Here is a 20,155-nt window from a genome sequence, read left to right as displayed (position 1 = left end):
TTAGGATGACCGGTCGAATTTTTCCATCTGTCCTTTTTCCAAGCCTGTGTATTCGTTCCACTGTCTTCACAGTTACGCCTAGTTGTTGTTGGAAGACAGTATTTATCACACTTTGTTTCAGGTTCTCAACCGTTTCATTTGGCGTTTCAGGAATGCCAAATACTATTAGGTTATTTCTCCTACCTCTATCCTCAAGATCTGCTATCTTTTCGCGTTGTAAGTAGACCAATTCTTCTAGACCCTGAAGCGTTCCTTGTAGCTGCAATATCTGCTGATTACTCTTCTGGAGGACGTCAAGGGCTGTCTCAAGGTGGGTGATTTTATCGGCCATTGCGTTTTGTCTTTGCTGGGACGCTATCTGGTTTTCCTTTACTTCCTTAAGTTCACTTTTCAGCTGTTTTTGGTTTTCGAGCACTTGGGAAATCATCGTTTCTAGTCTCGTCTCTGGGCCCGGGTTTCGTTCGACGTCACCAGAAAGAAGTAACAGCAGATTATCCCGACAATTCATGGCACAATCAAAGAACACTTGTGGGCACGGCAGAACAATAATAAATCGGTTGTCACTTCTAAAGTTAACGCAATTTCCATCACTAACCTGTTGGATTACAAACAGGAGCGGCATGTTAGATGACTTGTCGGTTCCGAAGTTGCCGTGCCCAGTGACGATTGCCGCCGCGGGATCCGTTCTTGTACTGCTCCGGCACTGTTCCATGGTTGCTGCGCGATGATTGTGCAGCAGGCCTGCGATGCTGTGGTTGACGGGCGGGACGAAGGTTTCTTGCTGGACGAATCCGGATCCCAAGGCGAGAGTAGCCGACGACGGGCCGTGAGGCGGACACGCGGTGCATATTAGCAGCATCTGTTGGATTACAAACAGGAGCGGCATGTTAGATGACTTGTCGGTTCCGAAGTTGCCGTGCCCAGTGACGATTGCCGCCGCGGGATCCGCTCTTGTACTGCTCCGGCACTGTTCCATGGTTGCTGCGCGATGATTGTGCAGCAGGCCTGCGATGCTGTGGTTGACGGGCGGGACGAAGGTTTCTTGCTGGACGAATCCGGATCCCAAGGCGAGAGTAGCCGACGACGGGCCGTGAGGCGGACACGCGGTGCATATTAGCAGCATCTGTTGGATTACAAACAGGAGCGGCATGTTAGATGACTTGTCGGTTCCGAAGTTGCCGTGCCCAGATATATGTTCAGTTGTTCTTCCTATTCGCTCAAAAAGATCGGTCACAGCTGCGACAAAGTTTTCATCTTTTAACAGTTGGTTATTAAGTTTCCATACTTTCCAGTTTATACACTTTTTTCTTCGTTTCCTTCCAATTGTTATTGATACCATGCAATGGTCTGTGAAGAAAACTGGATCTACGGCATAACCATTTAAATTGTCAATAAAATCTACTGAGCAGTAAATCCTATCAAGTCTTGCGTTTGATGTGTTTTGAAAATGGGTATATGGTAAGTGTTTTTCCTTTAGCTGAAATGCTGCAACATCGAAAATATTAGACTCGTCCACAATGTCCTGTAGCAGTCGTTCACTTTTGTCAATTCGAAGTTTATATGGAGCTCTGTCTGCTCCGTCGCAAACGCAGTTAAAGTCTCCAAGCAGAACTACCATTCATCACAAAGTAAATAAGGTCGCAGGTGATCAAAAAAAGTTACTCTAGCATTCACGTCATTCGGCGCATAGACACATATCACTCTCCACATTATGTCGGAAACTCGGAAGTCGCACATAATGAAGCGCCCGCAAAGGTCTGTCATGACAGCTAAATCAGACAAATGAAAAGACTTTCTAATAAACAATAAACATCCGGCAGAGAGACCTACAGCATGGCTGACGCATACCTCGTAGTCATACAGGAAATGTTGTATGGCCTGTTCTACCTGTTCTACCGTTGACAGTTTTGTTTCCTGTACGGCTAGAAAGTCTACCTCTTTGTCTTCAAGTAGACGTTTCAAATGATATTGTTTCTTTCGGGAGTTAAATCCTCTTACGTTTAGGGTAACAATACGAAGGCTATCACTTAAAGGCAATGGAAGGGGAGGAGGGGGGGTGTGGATAGGATAGAGGAGGGGGAGGTGGAAGGGCAAGGGGAGGGGGGTGGGTGAGGTTTGGTCATGTACTCTAGTGTGCAAGGGAGGTTTTTCGCTTACTCGCGATGGTGTCAGGCGGGTGTTTTTTCCTCTTGGTGTCACTATTGTCCTTGCACGTGCTGGGGCTTAGGTCCATTGCTGACGGGTCACTTTTGTTGTCAAACGTTGTAAGTCCGTCTGCAGACACCGCTGACTGTTTCGGTGCCTCCGTTTCCGGTGTTGACAAGGTGTCCTTGATTGGTCCTTCCTGGGAAAATTCTTTCACGGCTTCTGTCGATGTTGTGTCTTGGAGTACCTCCGAAGCTTCTTTTTCAACTTGCGTTTCGCTCTCGCCGGAACTCTGAGGCAGTGCCTCTCTGGGCTGCGCTTGAGTGGAGAGAACATCTCCGCTAGCATCCACGACCTCGAAAATATCCATCAAAAGTTCCGGGTTGGCGTCAGGGTCGTTTCCAGAGCCTCGTACTACAGTTGCATAGCTTGAAAAGCACTCGTCGCTCTCATGCCCAAATCGATTACAACGTGCGCATTTTGGAGTACGGCACTGTCGTCGAATATGACCGACCTTCTTGCATCGTAGACACAAGGGTGGTCGTCCCGACATCACCAGAAGGGATTGTATGCCGGAAACCTTCAGTAGGTGAGGGATGTCTTCCGACGTCACGGTGTCGTGCAGCGTTAGGCAGACCTCCCTGTTCAGCGTCTCCATGTTCTCCATTCCTGGCACGCGCCACTTTTCTCGCGCCATGCTTCGAACCGTGCCGAACGGTGCTAAGGCTTCAACGACCTTTTTATCTTCTAAGTATGACGGCAGCCAGAGAAGCTTGAGCTTCACGTCCTTTGAGTTTGGGTCGATGATTAAACACTTTTTCCCTTTCACGCTGAGTTCTTTCGCGGTTGTCAACTTTTCGGTGGCTTCTGGACTAGCCAGCGTCGCCATCCACACATGGCTCATCTGAAACTGCCCGAGAGACACCACTTCGTTCAGGTCGACGACTCCTCTAAGTCCATCGCGAAAGTCAACTGCACGGTAGGGCCGACCCGTGAGGTCAGCGTGGAGGAAGACCGAGTTTACGCACAAGGCCCCAGATGGAAAACGTGGAAGTATAATCTTATACTCATCTTGGCCGGTTGCCGGAATGGGAACGTCTCTTGGGGCCACGGGTGCCGCTGCAGGGTTCACCCAGTACATCTTGTGATTTTCGTTACCAGTATAAGAAGCAGAGGTAGATGGGTTTCCTCGGCCTGAGGCCGATTGTTGATTTTCAACGGAGAACATGAAAGCACGACCGTTCGAAACGGCGTCTTCTTCTTTCTCCTGCTACTGAGGCATCTCTTTTCTGGCGGATCTCTTTCCTTAGTAATAATTCAGCAACGTAGAAAAATGTTTGAACAGCAGTAGAGGCTTTAATACACGACGTTTCGGGAAGAGACTTCCCTTCTACACACTTGAAGAAGGGAAGTCTCTTCCCGAAACGTCGTGTATTAAAGCCTCTACTGCTGTTCAAACATTTTTCTACGTTTACGACTTTCTTGCTGAAGACTTGTTCATTAATACAGTTAATAATTCAGCCGGTAAGCTGTAAGTTGGAAAGTTTGCTGTCGATTTTTCTCTAGCAAAAGCACTCCCGGGTCGGAGTCGGGAAGCACCACGCTTTGGGGACATTTGCACCTAGTAAAGAAATCGTACGCGTGCATATTCAACTCGAAGTAGACACGTCGTGCTTGACGTTTGCGCAAGCATTATCTTCAGCCACGAGAAGGCAGCGACGGCTCGGCGACGTCTTCGTACAAATCGGCTTGGTGGCCGGGCGTGTCGTACGGGATGAATACCAATTCTTTTGATCAGTCCCAAATTTTCCTTTTAACGGTAGACAGAATTCGCCGGTACCGCGAACGACAGTTCTGAAATAGAGGTCCCACGCCCGTCGTCCGTTGCCATCGCCGTCCCCGCGAGTCCCACGATACGCGAAACGACGAACGCACAGAATGCTTCCGGTTGTCTGTGGAACTTTTTTTTTCAATCATCGTATTTACAGCTTTTAGAGCGCAGCTCTTAGGGGCCCGTTCCCGGCTTGAGCGGCGTCGCCGTCGGCGTCGGCGTCGGCGTCGCCGTCGCCGTCGCCGTCGGCGTCGGCGTAACCAAGGTCATCCCAAGGTCACGTGACCCCCAAGGTCATCTCAAGGTCACGTGACCCCACGTGACCCCCTGAAGGTCACGTGACCCCTCGAGGTCACGTGACCCCTTCTAAGGTCATCTCAAGGTCACGTGACCCCAAGATGACCCCACGTGACCCTTTGAAGGTCACGTGACCCCCAAGTCACGTGACCCCTCTGAGGTCACGTGACCCCCGAGGTCACGTGGTCGCCTCCCCAAGGTCACGTGACCCCCGAGGTCACGTGACCCCCAAGGTCACGTGACCCCTTTCAAGGTCCTCAAGGTCACGTGACCCCACGTGACCCCCAGGTCACGTGACCCCTCTGAGGTCACGTGACCCCTCTGAGGTCACGTGACCCCTCCAGGTCACGTGACCCCAAGGTCACGTGGGGGTCACCTTTGGGGTCACGTGGCCTTGAGGTCACCCCCAGGTCACGCCTCCCCGAGGTCACGTGACCCCCTCCCCGAAGTCACGTGACACCCCCCCCGGAGCATATTAAAGAATGAGGGGAGGAGGAGGAGAAGGGGGAGGGGTCTACCCTCCCCTCAGTACCCTTCACTCCACATCATCACTGATGACGTCACCGGCATCCACATCGTCATCGTCATCATCACTGATGACGTCACCGGCATCCGCATCGTCATCGTCATCATCACTGATGACGTCACCGGCATCCCCATCGTCATCGTCATCATCACATGTCACCGGCATCCATATCGTCATCGTCATCATCACTGATGACGTCACCGGCATCCACATTGTCATCGTCATCATCACTGATGACGTCACCGGCATCCACATCGTCATCGTCATCATCACTGACGACGTCACCGGCATCCGCATCGTCATCGTCATCATCACTGATGACGTCATCAGTGACGTCACTGATGTCGTCACCGGCATCCGCATCGTCATCATCACTGATGACGTCATCAGCGACGTCACTGATGACGTCACCGACATTCGCATCGTCATCGTCATCATCACTGGTGAAGCCATCAGTGACGTCACTAATGACGTCATCGGTACCCGCTTCGTCATCGTCACGGATGACGTCATCAGTGACGTCAGTGATGACATCATCGGCATTGGGGGTCACGTGACCCCCAAGGTCACGTGACCCCCCCCTGGTTAGTTTACCCCCCCCCCGTGCCCTTCCCTCCTCCTCCTCAAGAGCTGCGCTCTAATTCGGTGTTACAGGGAGTTGTAAGCGGCTTTCATTTTTTAGAAGCCACAAAAAATGGGTTTCATGTTTTTTAGAGCGCAGCTCTTAGGGGCCCGTTTCCGGCTTGAGCGGCGTCGCCGTCGCCGTCGGCGTCGCCGTCGGCGTAACCGCGCGGTGCATCATGGGAAATGTCACATAATGCACCGCGCGAGCCCCCCACCGGGGTCACGTGACCTCGTGGGGGGTCACGTGACCCCCCGAAGTCACGTGACTCCCCTGAGGTCACGTGACCCCCTCCTCGAGGTCACGTGACCCCCCGAGGTCACGTGACCCCCGCCGATGTCGCGTGACCCCCCGATGACGTCATCGTCACTGATGACGTCACCGGCATCCACATCGTCATCGTCATCATCACTGATGACGTCATCGGCATCCACATCGTCATCGTCATCATCACTGATGTCGTCATCGGCATCCACATCGTCATCGTCATCATCACTGATGACGTCACCGGTATCCACATCGTCATCATCACTGATGACGTCACCGGCATCCGCATCGTCATCGTCATCATCACTGATGACGTCACCGGCATCCACATCGTCATCGTCATCATCACTGATGACGTCACCGGCATCCACATCGTCATCGTCATCATCACTGATGACGTCACCGGCATCCACATCGTCATCGTCATCATCACTGATGACGTCACCGGCATCCATATTGTCATCGTCATCATCACTGATGACGTCATCGGCATCCACATCGTCATCGTCATCATCACTGATGACGTCACCGGCATCCACATCGTCATCGTCATCATCACTGATGACGTCACCAGCATCCACATCGTCATCGTCATCATCACTGATGACGTCACCGGCATCCACATCGTCATCGTCATCATCACTGATGACGTCACCGGCATCCGCATCGTCATCGTCATCATCACTGATGACGTTACCGACATCCGCATCGTCATCGTCATCGTCATCATCACTGATGACGTCATCAGCGACGTCACTGATGACGTCACCGACAATCGCATCGTCATCGTCATCATCACTGGTGAAGTCATCAGTGACGTCACTAATGACGTCATCGGTACCCGCATCGTCATCGTCACTGATGACGTCATCAGTGACGTCAGTGATGACATCATCGGCATGGGGGGTCACGTGACCCCCCCCCCCCTGGTTAGTTTAACCCCCCCCCCAGTGCCCTTCCCTCCTCCTCCTCAAGAGCTGCGCTCCAATTCGGCGTTACAGGGAGTTGTAAGCGGCTTTCATTTTTTTTCTATTTTTAATACTGAGTGTGTGCCTTCAGTGACCAACGACTTTGATTAAATTTGGTGGTCGCATCGATACCTCAGAAAACGGCCCGTGACCGCGAAAAAGAGAGTGAGCGAGACTCGAACCGGCCAGTTCTTGATCGGCGGTTTTCGGGTGGAAAGAAACCGAATTTCGAGCCGCAAATTCTGTTCTGGGTAGTTGAGCTCTCATATGTCACGCACAACTAAAAACCTCGGCGAGCATAAATACCCTGTCAGTGTCCCTTTAACAGAAACTGGAAGATGCTGGGCAGAGACGGATCGCTCAGAGGAATCCGGTGAGGATGATGCGTCCGTTGAATGATCGACTTCTCGATGCTGGGGGTCATACATTCCGATGCTGATACATCTGTTGGCCCCAAATCGCTATTTTTTTAATTTTTTAATTACGGAAGTAGTAGGTAAGCACGGAATTTGGCTGCCGCTTCAATGAAGCGGCCTTAGTGATATAGCTCATCGCGGACTCTTGAATTTACGCACCGATCAGTCTTAGAAGGGTCATTCCACGCCAAACGATCCAGCCCGTAAATCAACCACCACGGATTTGGTTTTAAAAAATTGTAGGCGCGTAAATCGACGTAAAAGTAATCCTCCCAATATATTTTTGCAGTAAAATTTTTTTTGCTCCTTTGGCGACCGCTTGGTTACCCCGAAGCACTGGCTTCAAAGGCTATATACGGCATTTTTTTTTTCTGGTAGTTTTGAAAGTAGGCTGTAAAACAACACTGTTTTAGTAACTAAATAGGTTCCTCTAAATGCCCAAATAGTTACTTGCATGTAATTTCAAGCTTTTCTGGCAATTTCGTGACAGTAACAATAGCCTAAAATGCCGATATTCACATTTTGTTTCTCGTAAAAGGGCAAAAGTATCAGGCATAAATTTTATTTGTTTTCATAGCACGTAGATAGAAGTTCATTATAAAAATATTTTTCGTATAATATTTGTTGCGGTGTTTCGACCAAAAAATCGCCAATCTTGAAAATAGCGCAAAAAGAGCAACTTTCACTTAAGAATAATGGTGTGAGGTGGTCGGTCTAAAAATATATTCACAACGGCAATACATCATTTAGAACCCAGACATCAAACAAGCAGTGTTAGAAAAAAGTGTTATTTCTTAAACGCGAAAAAATAATTTTTGAAATCCAGGCCAACTCAGCTCGTCGGCCCCAAGGCGGGCACTCAAGCTGATGATGGGATCTTCGGAATACTTGCTCTATCTAGCCTTCTCGGACGCAGTCAATTTGAGGATGCGACGCCGTCGTGACGTTCACTGTTCTTGAAAGAGAAGTGAAGCCGACGTTCATTTCGGTCAATGAGGTTGGCTCGAAGTAATGGAGTCCTCTAGTCCCGCGGATAGGTAGAGCGGCATTGAACCGGGATAATAATATCTCTCGCCGCACCTGAACATCACTTTCCGGCACCCAGATCGCTCGAATTTGTGTCAGGTTGTCGCGTGCCCAGTTGAAGAGATTTAGTGGTGTTAAAATTTGTCCGCTGAATGCTCTTTGTAGGCTTGACTTCGCAGCCAGTCTTTTCACAGTTCCGCCCACTCCATCACAGGCACTTTTTCCATGCGATGTAGCAAAAAAGTTCCATGTTGCACTGAGGTTGTAGTCTTCCACGTGATGACAGAGGTTTACAAAGTTCTTTTTGTTTTTGTATTGAGACGCCGCACCGTCTGAGAAGTAATGAATGTGTTCTATGTGAGGCAGTTGGGCTTCCAAGTCATCCAGGAACATTTTCTGGAAAGTCGACAGCGTTGCATTGGTATGGTCCAAACAGTCCGATTTCATTGCGTATGATATGACGTGGAGCTCGTCTTGACGATCTGGTGGACGGAAATATACGACGACGGGATGAACTGTAGCTTGGGTATTGTCCCAATGATATGATTGTGGAGCGTCCTGAACAAGATAGCTGTAGTTTTCAGCAAAATCTAGCAGCACAATTGCATCTGTGGGCGTAAGACGCATTTTTAAGTCGCGTAGATGACGCGCCTGAACCCTGCTCACGAAGTGACGCGTCTTTAGTTCTTTCAGCATCTCTAGAAACCGCTCGGAGAATTCTTCTGGCGTGATAACTATCGTTTCGAGTTTGCACCGTGCTCCACTGACCCATTGACACACGGTAACGTTGCTCACAAAGTCGGGGTCAAGGGCTGCGGAGTTCATAAGCAAAGCTGCGACGTGCGTAGTGCCTGGGCATTGCTTACACGTGCCTAGCATGCAGTCTTCATTGTTTAAGTCACACACTGTCATTCCAACCAAAGAATCAACTGTGTGCTCCAGACCTGAGGAGTGAAGAAGTAACTTCAGGTTCTGGTGATAAAGGCAAACGCAGGCTGAGTGCGTTCCTGAAGCTCCAGCAAGCAGACAGTACTTGGGCCGTAGAGCAGCGAACTTTGAGAATCCGCATTTCACTCCGTTGTTGCACTTCTTCCATTCCTGATATGCTTCCTTCAGGTTCATTAAAAGCAATCGTTTTTGGCTCCCACGAACGACGTCTTTTTTGCCCGGAAGGCAGATGGAAATAAGTTCGTCTTCATAAAAGTTTCTGACAGAGCTTTTAGTGGATTCGTCTAGTGGTCTGTTCACCCTTTTGGTTGAGCAACTCAAGATGCCCTTCTCTTTTTTCATTGACATGGCAAGGCGAACCTGTCTTTCAGAGGCACCAAAATACTGCGCGATCCGTTTTCGCGACCACGAGCTCGGGGCCAGGGTCAAAAGCGAAATCTTCTTTGATTGGTCTTTTTCTTCGCCAAAGCGCTTCTTGACGTCTTCCATGAGCCGTCTGTAGTCGTCTGTCCGGAACTCATAACTAGGTCTTGGTCTAGATATCGACGAGACGTTAACGTCCGCAGTGTTGGTCAGGTTACAGACATTTCGGCTTCGACTGTCCAGCGTCGTTTGCATATCCGTATTTGTTTGTCCGCACTTCCGCCTCATGGACAGGGGAATTTTCCCAACTGCTGAAAATTTGAGACTCAAAGATGAAGGAAATGCTTCTTCCTGGTTGCTAATTTCAGAGGAGGTCATCTCTTCAGTAAGCGTGTGAGTAGTCTGCTTGAACCTCACGCCCATTTGGAAGCAGCGAACTTTGCAACCGGGGCACAACCTTTCTCCAGGAACAAGCTTCAATGACGGTAGAGCTATCGCAAGCTCTAGTGATATAACTGATGTCCCACGCCGGCTCCTGGTGTGTTCAAGGAACGGGTCCATACAGAACTTGGAAGCCAGAAGTGTGGTATACTTCTTTACGTAAGTATGATAATGATGAGCGCATATTGTGTTCAGCCCGTCTTCGTCTTTGTTTGCACGCAGAGCCAAAAGGCGTTGTTCTCTTTCTGTCACAGTTGAAATTCTAACGAGGAACTTCCTGTTGACATGCGTCGTTTTATGGCACCCTTTTGGCCCCAATGAACACGGCACAAGATGGTCTTCTGAAAAAAAGATGCATTGTTTGCTCAGTGCACCCAAATAGCTTAATTTCACCTGCTTTTTTGGAATTACTGTAACAATTACGAGGCTAAAACCTCGCTATTAGAACGTTTAAAAGCAATAACTAGTAACAAATATTGCCTACAACCCACCTTCAGATTCCCTGGCATGATCCGTGGAAGCCAGATTACCGGCGTTATTAGGTTCCATGGAAAAGGTTTGTTCAATTTACACCCATTACATGTGAACGCACGCCGCTGGGCGATTACCAGACAATGTCAAAACCACTTTTTAAACGCTGCTGTCTCTTTTTCGCGCCTATTTAGCGAACCCGTCTGCTTTGCGCGCTCGCGTAGCGAACCCGAACCCGTCTCCTTTGCGCGCTTGCGTAGCGAACCCGTCTGCTTTGCGCGCTTGCGTAGTGAACCCGTCTGCTTTGCACGCTTGCGTAGCGAACCCGTCTGCTCTGCGCGCTTGCGTAGCGAACCCGTCTGCTATGCGCGCTCGCGTAGCGAACCCGTCTGCTCTGTTGCCCGGTGTCGTCGTCGCTGCAGTACGCCGCTGTCCGACGTCTCTGGACAGGCACGCGACCGGTGCAACGACCGACATCGAAAAATTATTTTTTCGCGTTTAAGAAATAACACTTTTTTCTAACATTGCTTATTTGATGTCTGGGTTCTAAATGATGCATTGCCGTTGACAATATATTTTTAGACCGACCACCTCACATCGTTATTCTTAAGTGAATGTTGCTCTTTTTGCGCTATTTTCAAGATTGGCGATTTTTTGGTCGGAACACCGCAACAAATATTATACGAAAAATATTTTTTTTAATGAACTTCAATCTAAGTGCTATGAATACAAGTGAAATTTATGCCTGATACTTTTGCCCTTTTACGAGGAAAAAAATGTGAATATCGGCATTTTAGGCTATTTTAGTGCCCCGGAATTACAAGAAAAGGTTGAAATTACATGCAAGTAACTATTTGGGCATTTAGAGGGACCTATTTAGTTAATAAAAACAGTGTTATTTTACAACCTACTTTCAAAACTGCCAGGAAAAAAAAATGCCGTATATAGCCCTTGAAGCCAGTTCTTCGGGGTAACCAAGGGGTCGCCAAAAGAGCAAAAGAAATTTTACTGCAAAAGTATATTGGGAGGATTACTTTTACGTCGATTTACGTGCCTACAATTTTTTAATACCAAATCTGTGATGGTCGATTTAGGGGCTGGATCGTTTGGCGTGGAATGACCCAGAAATTATTTGTTAAGCTTACATCGTGGCATGGGTGCGCAATCAGCAGTACTAGTAGAGTAGATGCTCTGAGATGAAAATCGGCAGTGTGTTGTGTAGATCGAAGCCCGCGGATGTCGCTGCCGATGTGAGGGGGGTGGCGCACCTAATTCTATCGCTTCTGTGAAGTGCACGAAAAGACGGCCTGGCAGAAAGGAGAAAATAAATAGAAAGAAAGAGAACGAGACAGGAGCGAGAAAGAGTAAGAAAATGCACAATGTGAGAAAGGGAAATAAAGAAAGAGAGAGAAACGTAAAAAGAACACGGAAGGAAAACTTCACGGCTCCTCCCTCTCTGGGGGCGGCCAACCGACCATTTGAAAACACCCAACAGTGTAAGAGCCTACAGGGGGACCCCCGTCTGATAGTCGACTGGGGGACGGTCAACAAGCTCATTAAAACGGATTAGAATTGTCAGGTAAAAGCATACTATTCCTTTTTTTTCTTCTTTTTTTTTTGCGTCGAAGCGTAGCTGTATCGTCGGAAGGATCACCCCAGGCGGCGAGGGAGCCCGGGGGGGAGACGCGCGAGCTGACTGGGATTGGGGAAAATGTCACGAGAATGTCGCTCTCAGGGGCACGCCCTGGTTCCATCCGGCAGCCTCCCATGGGAGGCTGCCGGATGTGGTTTCGAGTCGTAAACCGTGCAAAACATATCGGTTTTGCTCTCATTGTGTGAGCGGGCCGGGTTCGTGGGAGCACCATGCATCTTCACGGCGCTTTCTGGTGATGTCTAGGGTGCCTTCATGTGCGCCTAGTGATGTCCATCGAGGAAAGCGAGGGGTATTTTGTTTTATTTTGGTTGTCCGCTTAACCGCTCATTCACACTGGAAGCGGATCCGCGTTCGCAAAGCGGTTGCGAACGCGGTTGTATAAAGATCCTGTGCAATTGCACGCGGACTCGATGACATCAAGTGCGCGTGCAATTGTACTGGATTTTTATACAACCACGTTCGCAACCGCTTTGCGAACGCGGATCCGCTTCCAGTGTGAATGAGCGGTAAGAGAGCGTGTTGTTGCTCTGCTCGTAAGCTTTTATGACCGACCGGAACATACATTAAAAACAAAAATCTGCTGAACTCAATAAAGCCTACGATTCGTGTTACACTATACAGAACCGTTCGTGTGGAAGCGACTTGCTAAAACTCCCCAATGGCGGCTCTGCTGCCTCCTCATCGCGCGTTCCTCGCATGTTCCCTCTGCTGCCCTCTATTGGCGTGCCTCTTCTCGAATTCCTAAGCGCCAAAGACGCATTTGGGAACACTTGCTTCCCATATAGGGATTTGTTCAGCGCCTATTCGAGCTAGTCACGCGCACTCCTCCTCTTTTCGACAATGATGTAGAAAAGAACCTTTCGATCTTTCTCTATAGCACTTGTATCATAACTCTAAGAAAATGTTTACGGCTTTTTAACTTAATTCTTTTTATCGTGCTTTTAAATCCAAGTTCCAATTTCCTCCCCTATACATTTCTTGTCGAACTGACAGGAAGCCGCTCAGCTCCTCCTCAATGGCAATAGCTAGGCTGTTTTGTCAATGTAAATTTTTCTATAGAGTTAATGATAATGTAGGTTGTTTTTTAGAAACTTGTATTACGAAAAAATGACACGGAGAGGACACGTACGCACAAACAGACATGACGTTAAACTAATATACAATTCTGGGCAAACAAGTTGAGGAAAACCTACTAGGCTGTTTTCCTAACAGGTCTTTATTGTTGTGTCTGTTTTGGCACTTTTTTTTCTATTCTACCACTTTCCTGAAGTTATTGGAAATAATAAAATAATAAAACTGAAAAATTATGAACGAGATTTCAAAACGGAACCAAACGCTCGTTTACTCGTGGGCGTCGGTCAATAATGGGTTCCACCTCCCAACACAGTTCGATAATCGTGATGAAGGAAAACGATTGTAGGGCTCAGGTGGACGCGTTGTTTACTGCCCACAAAGCGGGATGTCACACACGCGGAGCAACTTCAACCTTGGTGGTCGACTAGTGTGTGGACACCTCATCCTAACCGACTAGCACGCCAGCGCAGAAGCCCACTGGCCACTTCATCGAGCCGTGTTTTACGATGTTGCAGAGAACAGCCAGCGTCTCGGACTCTGTCAGGATGTTCCCCGTAGCTGGACCTTCGATGAACTCCAGTGGAGACAACTTCAGGAATCTGAGCTCTGGCAGGAATGGCCTCATGGTCCACTGGAGAACGGAGTTGGAAGGCACGCCAGTCCCTGTTCGACAACGCGCAATCGCCCAAGCGTAGACACACTTGATAACGTTGTATTCCGCGACGGACAGCCGAGGGTTCTTCATTAATTTGAGGACGGTCTCCTTCGACGCGGCAATGAACGCCTTCGGCTCCAGGGCTTGAAAACCCCTGAGTTGCAGAAACCTGTTGATAAGGTCGTCGAAGTTTGGAAGGTTGCCGATCTTTGCGGCGTATTCCAAGACGTAGCACACGTCGGTTGCCTGCATCCGCATTCTAATGAACATGTGGCATTTTTCCACGAGCTCGGCGGCTGTTCGCGTGTGCAGTGCTTCCATCACGCTGACAAAGGTGGCCTCCCGGCTGCAGAGGTACCTGGAAGGAATGCGAATCGGAGTACGTGGTAAGAGGAAACGGAGGGTGATGAACTTAATAATGATCTTGCCATATTATACATTCGGCAGGTATCCAGAAGTGCTGGCGGGCGAGCACAGACATTGATGGAGATAAGAAATGTTGATGTATACCTATAGACCAACCCGTTGCTTTACAAACAAGTCCGCGTTTGCCCAGAACACGTGTGAGCATTGCGCTTGCTCAGAAACCAGATTGGTGGGAAGGGAAGCGTCTGCGAATGCGCCGACAGCAGCGCCCCCGCAGTGACGGGACGTTAGGGCCGCGTGTTTTCTAAGCAGCGTGGAAACTAACGCCTTTGAAAGGGTAACTCCGGGTACTATTACCATATCAAGAAAACAACGCAATTCTCTTTAGTGTCGCCATAAAAAGACACCATACTTCGTTTCACTTTACGTTTTACCGCAGCGAAGGCTAGGAGCTGCCCGGACACTGCCAGGTTATTTAGGCTCGCCAAGGTTTGTATTTGTACATTACTCATAAACGTCCGGCTCGAAATTCGTTTTCTTTACGGCCGAAAACCACCGACCGAGAACTGGCCGGTATGAGTCGCGCACACTCTTTCCCGTGGTCATGTGCCGTTCTCTGTGGTTTGAACTTTGGACGCACACTAAATATGATGAAAGTCCTCGGTCATCGAAGGCGAACACTCCACATTAAAAATATAAAAAATATATGATAACAATTTTTGTGGCTTTTAAAAAAATGCAAATACGTCGATTGAAAAAAAAAAAGTTGCACAGAGAACCGTAAGCACACTGCGCTCGTGCGATTAACGAATGGAATGCTTTGTCTAGCGATACTGTAACCCTTCCGTCACTTGATATTTTTGTAGAGGCGGTCGCATCTGCCACAAAAAAGTACTCGTAAGCACATCGCACCAAGTCCATATGTAACCACCCCTGCTATGGCTCACAGATGTGGGCCGCAGTATTCTTGAAATAAAATAAATTCTCCGCGTAAAGTTCTCAAGATGGCGTCGAATCGCGGAGTCACGGGTTGGACGTCTGAACGAAGCGGGCTAAGCGATGGCGGCTGACGACAAGCGTGGGACCTCTACTTCAGAAGTCTTGATTCGCGGCACCGGCTAATTTGTATAGCTTTCAAAGAAAAAAAAAAACATTTAAAGACATGTACAATTTTCTGTAATGCGAAATTAGAGCGCAGCTCAGCTCATGAGGAGGAGGGGAGGGTATGCTTCTCCTCCGTACCCTCCCCTCCTCCTCCTCCTTTCTACCTCCCGTTATATTTCCCCGCTAAATTTAGCGAAAATTTCTCTGCTAAATTCAGCGGGTCAAGTTCCCCCGCTAAATCTAGCGGAGAAACTGAATTTAATCATGGGTGACGTGACACGAAGTCATGTGACGTCATTTTCCCCACTAGATTTAGCGGGAAAATTGACATCACGTGATCTCATTACCAATTCAATTTCCCGCTAAATAAAGCAGGACGGTTACGTCGACGCCGAGTCCGCGAAACGCGCGCCTAACTAAACGCTGCGCTCTAAACTCGTTTCCCGATCAAAACAATTAGGGTTTATGCCGTATGACACGCCCGACCACCAAGCTAATTCGCACGAAGACTTCGCCGTGTCGTCGCTCCTTCTCCCGGCTGAAGACATCGCGCTCATCTTACGAACGAGAATTGGGAAGAGCTTGAAAAAGATGCAAACGTCGAAGTGCTTGACTCGGTCTTTGTGCGACGTGCGAGTTTTTCGTCTGCTTCGCACGGCCGAAAAAAACCGAAGAAAAAAAAGAAAGAAAACGCGGTCGGGCGTACCCATTTTTGTAGGCGTTACCGAAAAAAAGTAACGAAATAGGTTACTCGTCACTTGCAAATAAAAGGAACGCGTTAGCGACCTACCTTACCTGAAATGAAAAGGAACGCTTTACCGGCAAAAAGGTTACTCTTTCGCTACTTTCTAATTGCGAGCTAAAACGTTTACTATTTCCGCAAATACAAAGTTGTGTGGCACCAGAAGCTACCGCGAAAGCTCACCATCCCCACAAGACACGGAGGAAGTGCGTCCATTTGCAAACGAGTCATGCAAAGAAATCTTCCTCTACTGCTGCGTTCGCTTTTGAGGTGGAAGCGGGCTTTTGATGATACGAGTCATCAGAATAAAGTGTAATGAGTGGAGGAGGGCTTTGTGGAAGGAGTTTCTCCTGGTATCTTAACCTGCAACAGACGACGAGAAACGGGGAGAGGGAGAAGCGAGCGTGCGGGCGGCGTCAGGACGCAGAGCTTCAGTTGGAGTGATTAGGGAATAGGCTTAAACACGGTTGCCTTTGTCTCCACTGCACTGGTCGAACGCGTTCCAATAAGAAAGCAAAATACCGCGGACGGCTGCGTTCCGAGTTGCAACGCGTTCGATCAGTGCACTGAAGACGAACTCAGGTAGCTTTAGGTTAACCCATAGGCGTAAAGTTCTCGATTTCCCGGGGGGCCCGCCCGCCCGCCGTTTGGGACGTCTTTTTTGAGACACGTCCCAAACGTGTGGAATTCCCTGGATAACGTAGGATAAGCATGCTGACGGCATGACACCTACACAAATGTCGGCTCTTGTGGCCATATAATTTAGCTGTCATTGGAGTTGCGATCAGTGAAGTCTGTGGTTCGAGCGCACTGGCCGTAATGAATTCTTTCAACATTTGGGAAAACAAAATCGGGCTTACAAAACGTGTTATGTCGTCTACTTCCGTAGGCTGCATGCAGGTCCGCTAGAGGTGCTACTGTCGTCATTCGCAACTACTTGCAATGGCTTTTGAAGGAATTCCCAGCACAGCCTTTATCGTATTTGCGAATATTACGTAGGGTCTTCGAACAGGACTGCGCGAATAGTTAAAAAAATGTATTCACTCACCAGCACGCCAAGCTGGTGAGTGGATGAAACATTATTTATCCATTGGGCGCCAGCTATCGATATTTGCGGGCACCAGGGCGCACAGGTGAGATTAATGGGGTGCACCCGGAGGTTTCGGAAGCGATGGTACTTGCTTTTCCGAAGAGCTCAGGATAAGGAAAGGGGAGGGGGGTGCCCGGCATCGCTCTTCGTTGTCGGCGCCTATGGGTCTACCCACTAATCACTCCAACCAGAGCTCGGCGTTCTGACGCCTCCGAGCGTGTCTTCCAAGTTTATTTTGTGCAAAAACTGGTTCTGTCTTTTTACTTTATACTTTAGCGAGACGTTGATGTTTATATTGATTTGTTTCCTTTAAATTTTAAGTTTTTCGAAATTCGGAGGTTAATTTTGCTGCATTCCCAATTTCCTCACATTCAAAAAAAAAAATAAAAAAACAGAAGATATTCGGATTTCCAGTGTTTTTGAAACTTGCAAACAACGGTTCCCTCACTAGATGTTCATCCTTCAAAATAAATAGAAATGTTGAAAAGTCTCAAATGTTAGCGGGCCCCTTCATTCTCGCTAAAATAAAGATTCTAGAAATTGACTGGGCAAACAATTAATCTTGATGGGAACTCACCAATCCTCACGGCACAGCGAGGGCACTAAAAGGACGCACAGACCGCAGAATTTTATCCTAAAAGTTGCGAACGGCCCCGGAAAGGCACGAACGGTAAACAGATTTGCGGATAGCCCATATGACCTGCACATTAGTATATACGTGGACAGATGAAGCGTTTGCGTAGATAAATACGTGTGAGGATTAAGATTATGATAGTTAGCAGGAGTATTATCGTTTACTTGAGGAGAGCAGAAAATCCATCCGGATGCAAGTCGATGACGCGAACTTGGTCCTTCTCGGGCAGACTTCCGTAGAAGATGGTCTCGAGGACTTCGTTGCGCATGGCGAGAACCATCTTGTGGGCCCTGAAGCTCTTGGGTGGGTCCGAGTCATGCCCCACCAGAAACTCAACGTCGGTGTGCCTGCCCTCCGAGAAGAAATCGAGGTCGTTTCTCTTTGGTGCTGCGACCTCGACTGGTTTCGCCATCTGAAACGACATTGTGCAGCCAGCCATGTACGAGTTAAAAATGTGCTTGCAGCGCCTTCCACAGCTACCACCAGCCAGTGTTCCTGAGCAATGCGCAAATAATTCGCTACCTAGGCGCACGTTTCGCTGACGTGAGTGGTGATCGGTGGACACGACAGGCTAAGCGCAGACGAAGCACACCTTAATCCAAGCTGGCGCAGCAATGGAGGGATCCCCCATCGCGAGTCCCGGGCCTCAACAACGTCTTTTTCTTCCACAAGCGTATGCATGACACGACCGTGCTGTCACCTCCCGGAGGGCCGAGTTTGAGCGGCGCCTCGTGGCGGACCCTAGAACTCGGTTTCGTTTTTTTTTTTTTCTTTTTTTCCGTATATTCCGCGCTGCGCCAGGTTGTGTTGGCCTCTATGGTGTTGGCGGCGCACGGGCGCAGCCAATACCATCTGGTGTTGACTGCACAAACTAAAATAAAGGCGAACTAATTAACAAATTGGACTCCTTCAGTATCCTTTACACAGAGAAAAACATTTTACAGCCTGAACGCGCCTAAAACCAGAAAGCGCGATCAGCTGGCGCGCACCCATGGATAACACAAGAATCCGACGAGGTACGAGGACCGAGTTTTTGTGCCGCCTTGTGAGAACGCCTCTCAATAGGTGGCGCTAAAACTCGGCCCTCAGCCGGGAGCAGGCTCTCCAATAGGGAGCGCTCAGATGACGTGGTCGTAAGTATAGAGTTGGCCGTGATGCATGTGACGTGACACGCCATGAATAGTGCAGTCTAGAGCTGCTGAAGTATATTATATCTCTCAACTACTCTAACCTGAAAAAAAAATAATTAGCGTAGCTTATTTAGTGGCACTACTGCAGACCTTCCCTCCGTGTTCGCGGAGCGTTTCGATGCAGCGGCGTGTACACTTCCGCTTCGGTCCCACTTTGGGGGGTCCGCAAAAATCGGTTTCGCAACGTATCGAGCTAAGATTTACTAGAGAGGTGCAATTAAAGGAGCTGCGCATCAATTTTAGCGCTTTGCTTAAATAATTGTGGAAGTTGAGGCCTGACACTTCTGAAGTGAACTACAGAAAACAGAGTTTGTCTAGATACCCTAGTTTTTATTTTAAAAAATAAAAAAAGATCCAGGTTTTTGCCACCTCTCAACTCGTTCATCGTCTTCCTGGTCACGTGCGCAGTGACGTCGATGGGGTGTAAAGTTCTCTCTCTAGAGCCATCAGTGAGCAATCCGCTCGCGACCGCGTGCTGGCGGGCGCAGCGCGAACAATATGGTGAAAGGAGGAAGTTTCATCCGAGTCCGGCCATACCCGTCTGGCCCTGTCCCCCCCCCCCCCCCCCCCCCCCCCCCCCCCCTCCGGCTTCTGGCGGCTATTCGCGGTAGCAGACAGAGCTGACGGTTTTGTTGACCTAGGATAGATGGCGCCAGTAAAACTCCGTATAATAAAAGTTTTGTCGATGATACCAGGTTTTTGACGCATTTATATTTATGTTGGAACGACAAGGTTTATAGAAAAGTTACCTTGTATCAAGCAGGTATTCGCGCAACTTGCTATCTGTCTACAAGACTCCCATTGACATCATGCCGCGTGTTTCTCATGGTCGCCGCCCGCGCCTGCAGGTCGGGGAATATTCAAATTTTTGCCTCGCTATTACGCGGCGGAATCGCAACATTTCGATGAAAGGAGGTGTGTTTTCTGTCATTTCTGACAAGGTGAACAATGTCAAAAGTAGAAGATGCCTATTCTTTCAACGTTAAAATCGTTGCACAGCTCCTTTAAACTCAGACTGCAGCCAGAGCTAAGCACGAGAGCTCGAAGTCGCTGCTTTGAAGCTTTCTTCCGCAGAACGAGCGCTCGCGCTAGAAATGCGCATCTCAAAGCCAGGAGCGCGGTCTAGCTCGCGCTTGTAGCTTTGGCTGCAGCTTCAAAGAGCCAAAACATCAAAATTAACCAAGCTCGATTATTCGTGAAACGCTCATAGGTCACCGAGTATACACACCAAGGTTCCCGACTAGAGAGCACTATTATTTAAAGTATTGAATTCTTCAGTGTCAATGGTTTCCATCTGAAGACCAGACAACATTGGCAGAATTCTG

At 48.7% G+C, this 20,155-nt stretch overlaps 1 protein-coding gene and 1 pseudogene across 1 annotated transcript; both read right to left on the bottom strand.

Moving 5' to 3' along the window:
• Window positions 1-1,173, bottom strand: LOC120840779. The gene is made up of 2 exons (XM_040211486.3): window positions 184-1,173; window positions 1-44 (listed from the first exon to the last, which is right to left on the bottom strand). Exons 1-2 carry the CDS (start codon window positions 1,148-1,150, stop codon window positions 1-3), a joined length of 1,011 nt encoding a protein of 336 aa, XP_040067420.3. The 5' UTR covers window positions 1,151-1,173.
• A 955-nt stretch (window positions 1,174-2,128) lies between these two features.
• LOC115311865 lies at window positions 2,129-18,064 on the bottom strand (annotated as a pseudogene).
• Between the last annotated feature and the right edge of the window lie 2,091 nt (window positions 18,065-20,155).

This window comes from Ixodes scapularis, unplaced genomic scaffold, assembly GCF_016920785.2.
Source record: "Ixodes scapularis isolate PalLabHiFi unplaced genomic scaffold, ASM1692078v2 PGA_scaffold2__306_contigs__length_199485367, whole genome shotgun sequence".
In the NCBI taxonomy this organism is placed as follows: domain Eukaryota; kingdom Metazoa; phylum Arthropoda; class Arachnida; order Ixodida; family Ixodidae; genus Ixodes; species Ixodes scapularis.
The sequence above is the reverse complement of the archived record's forward strand: the minus strand, read 5'-3'. Positions and strand labels throughout refer to the sequence as shown.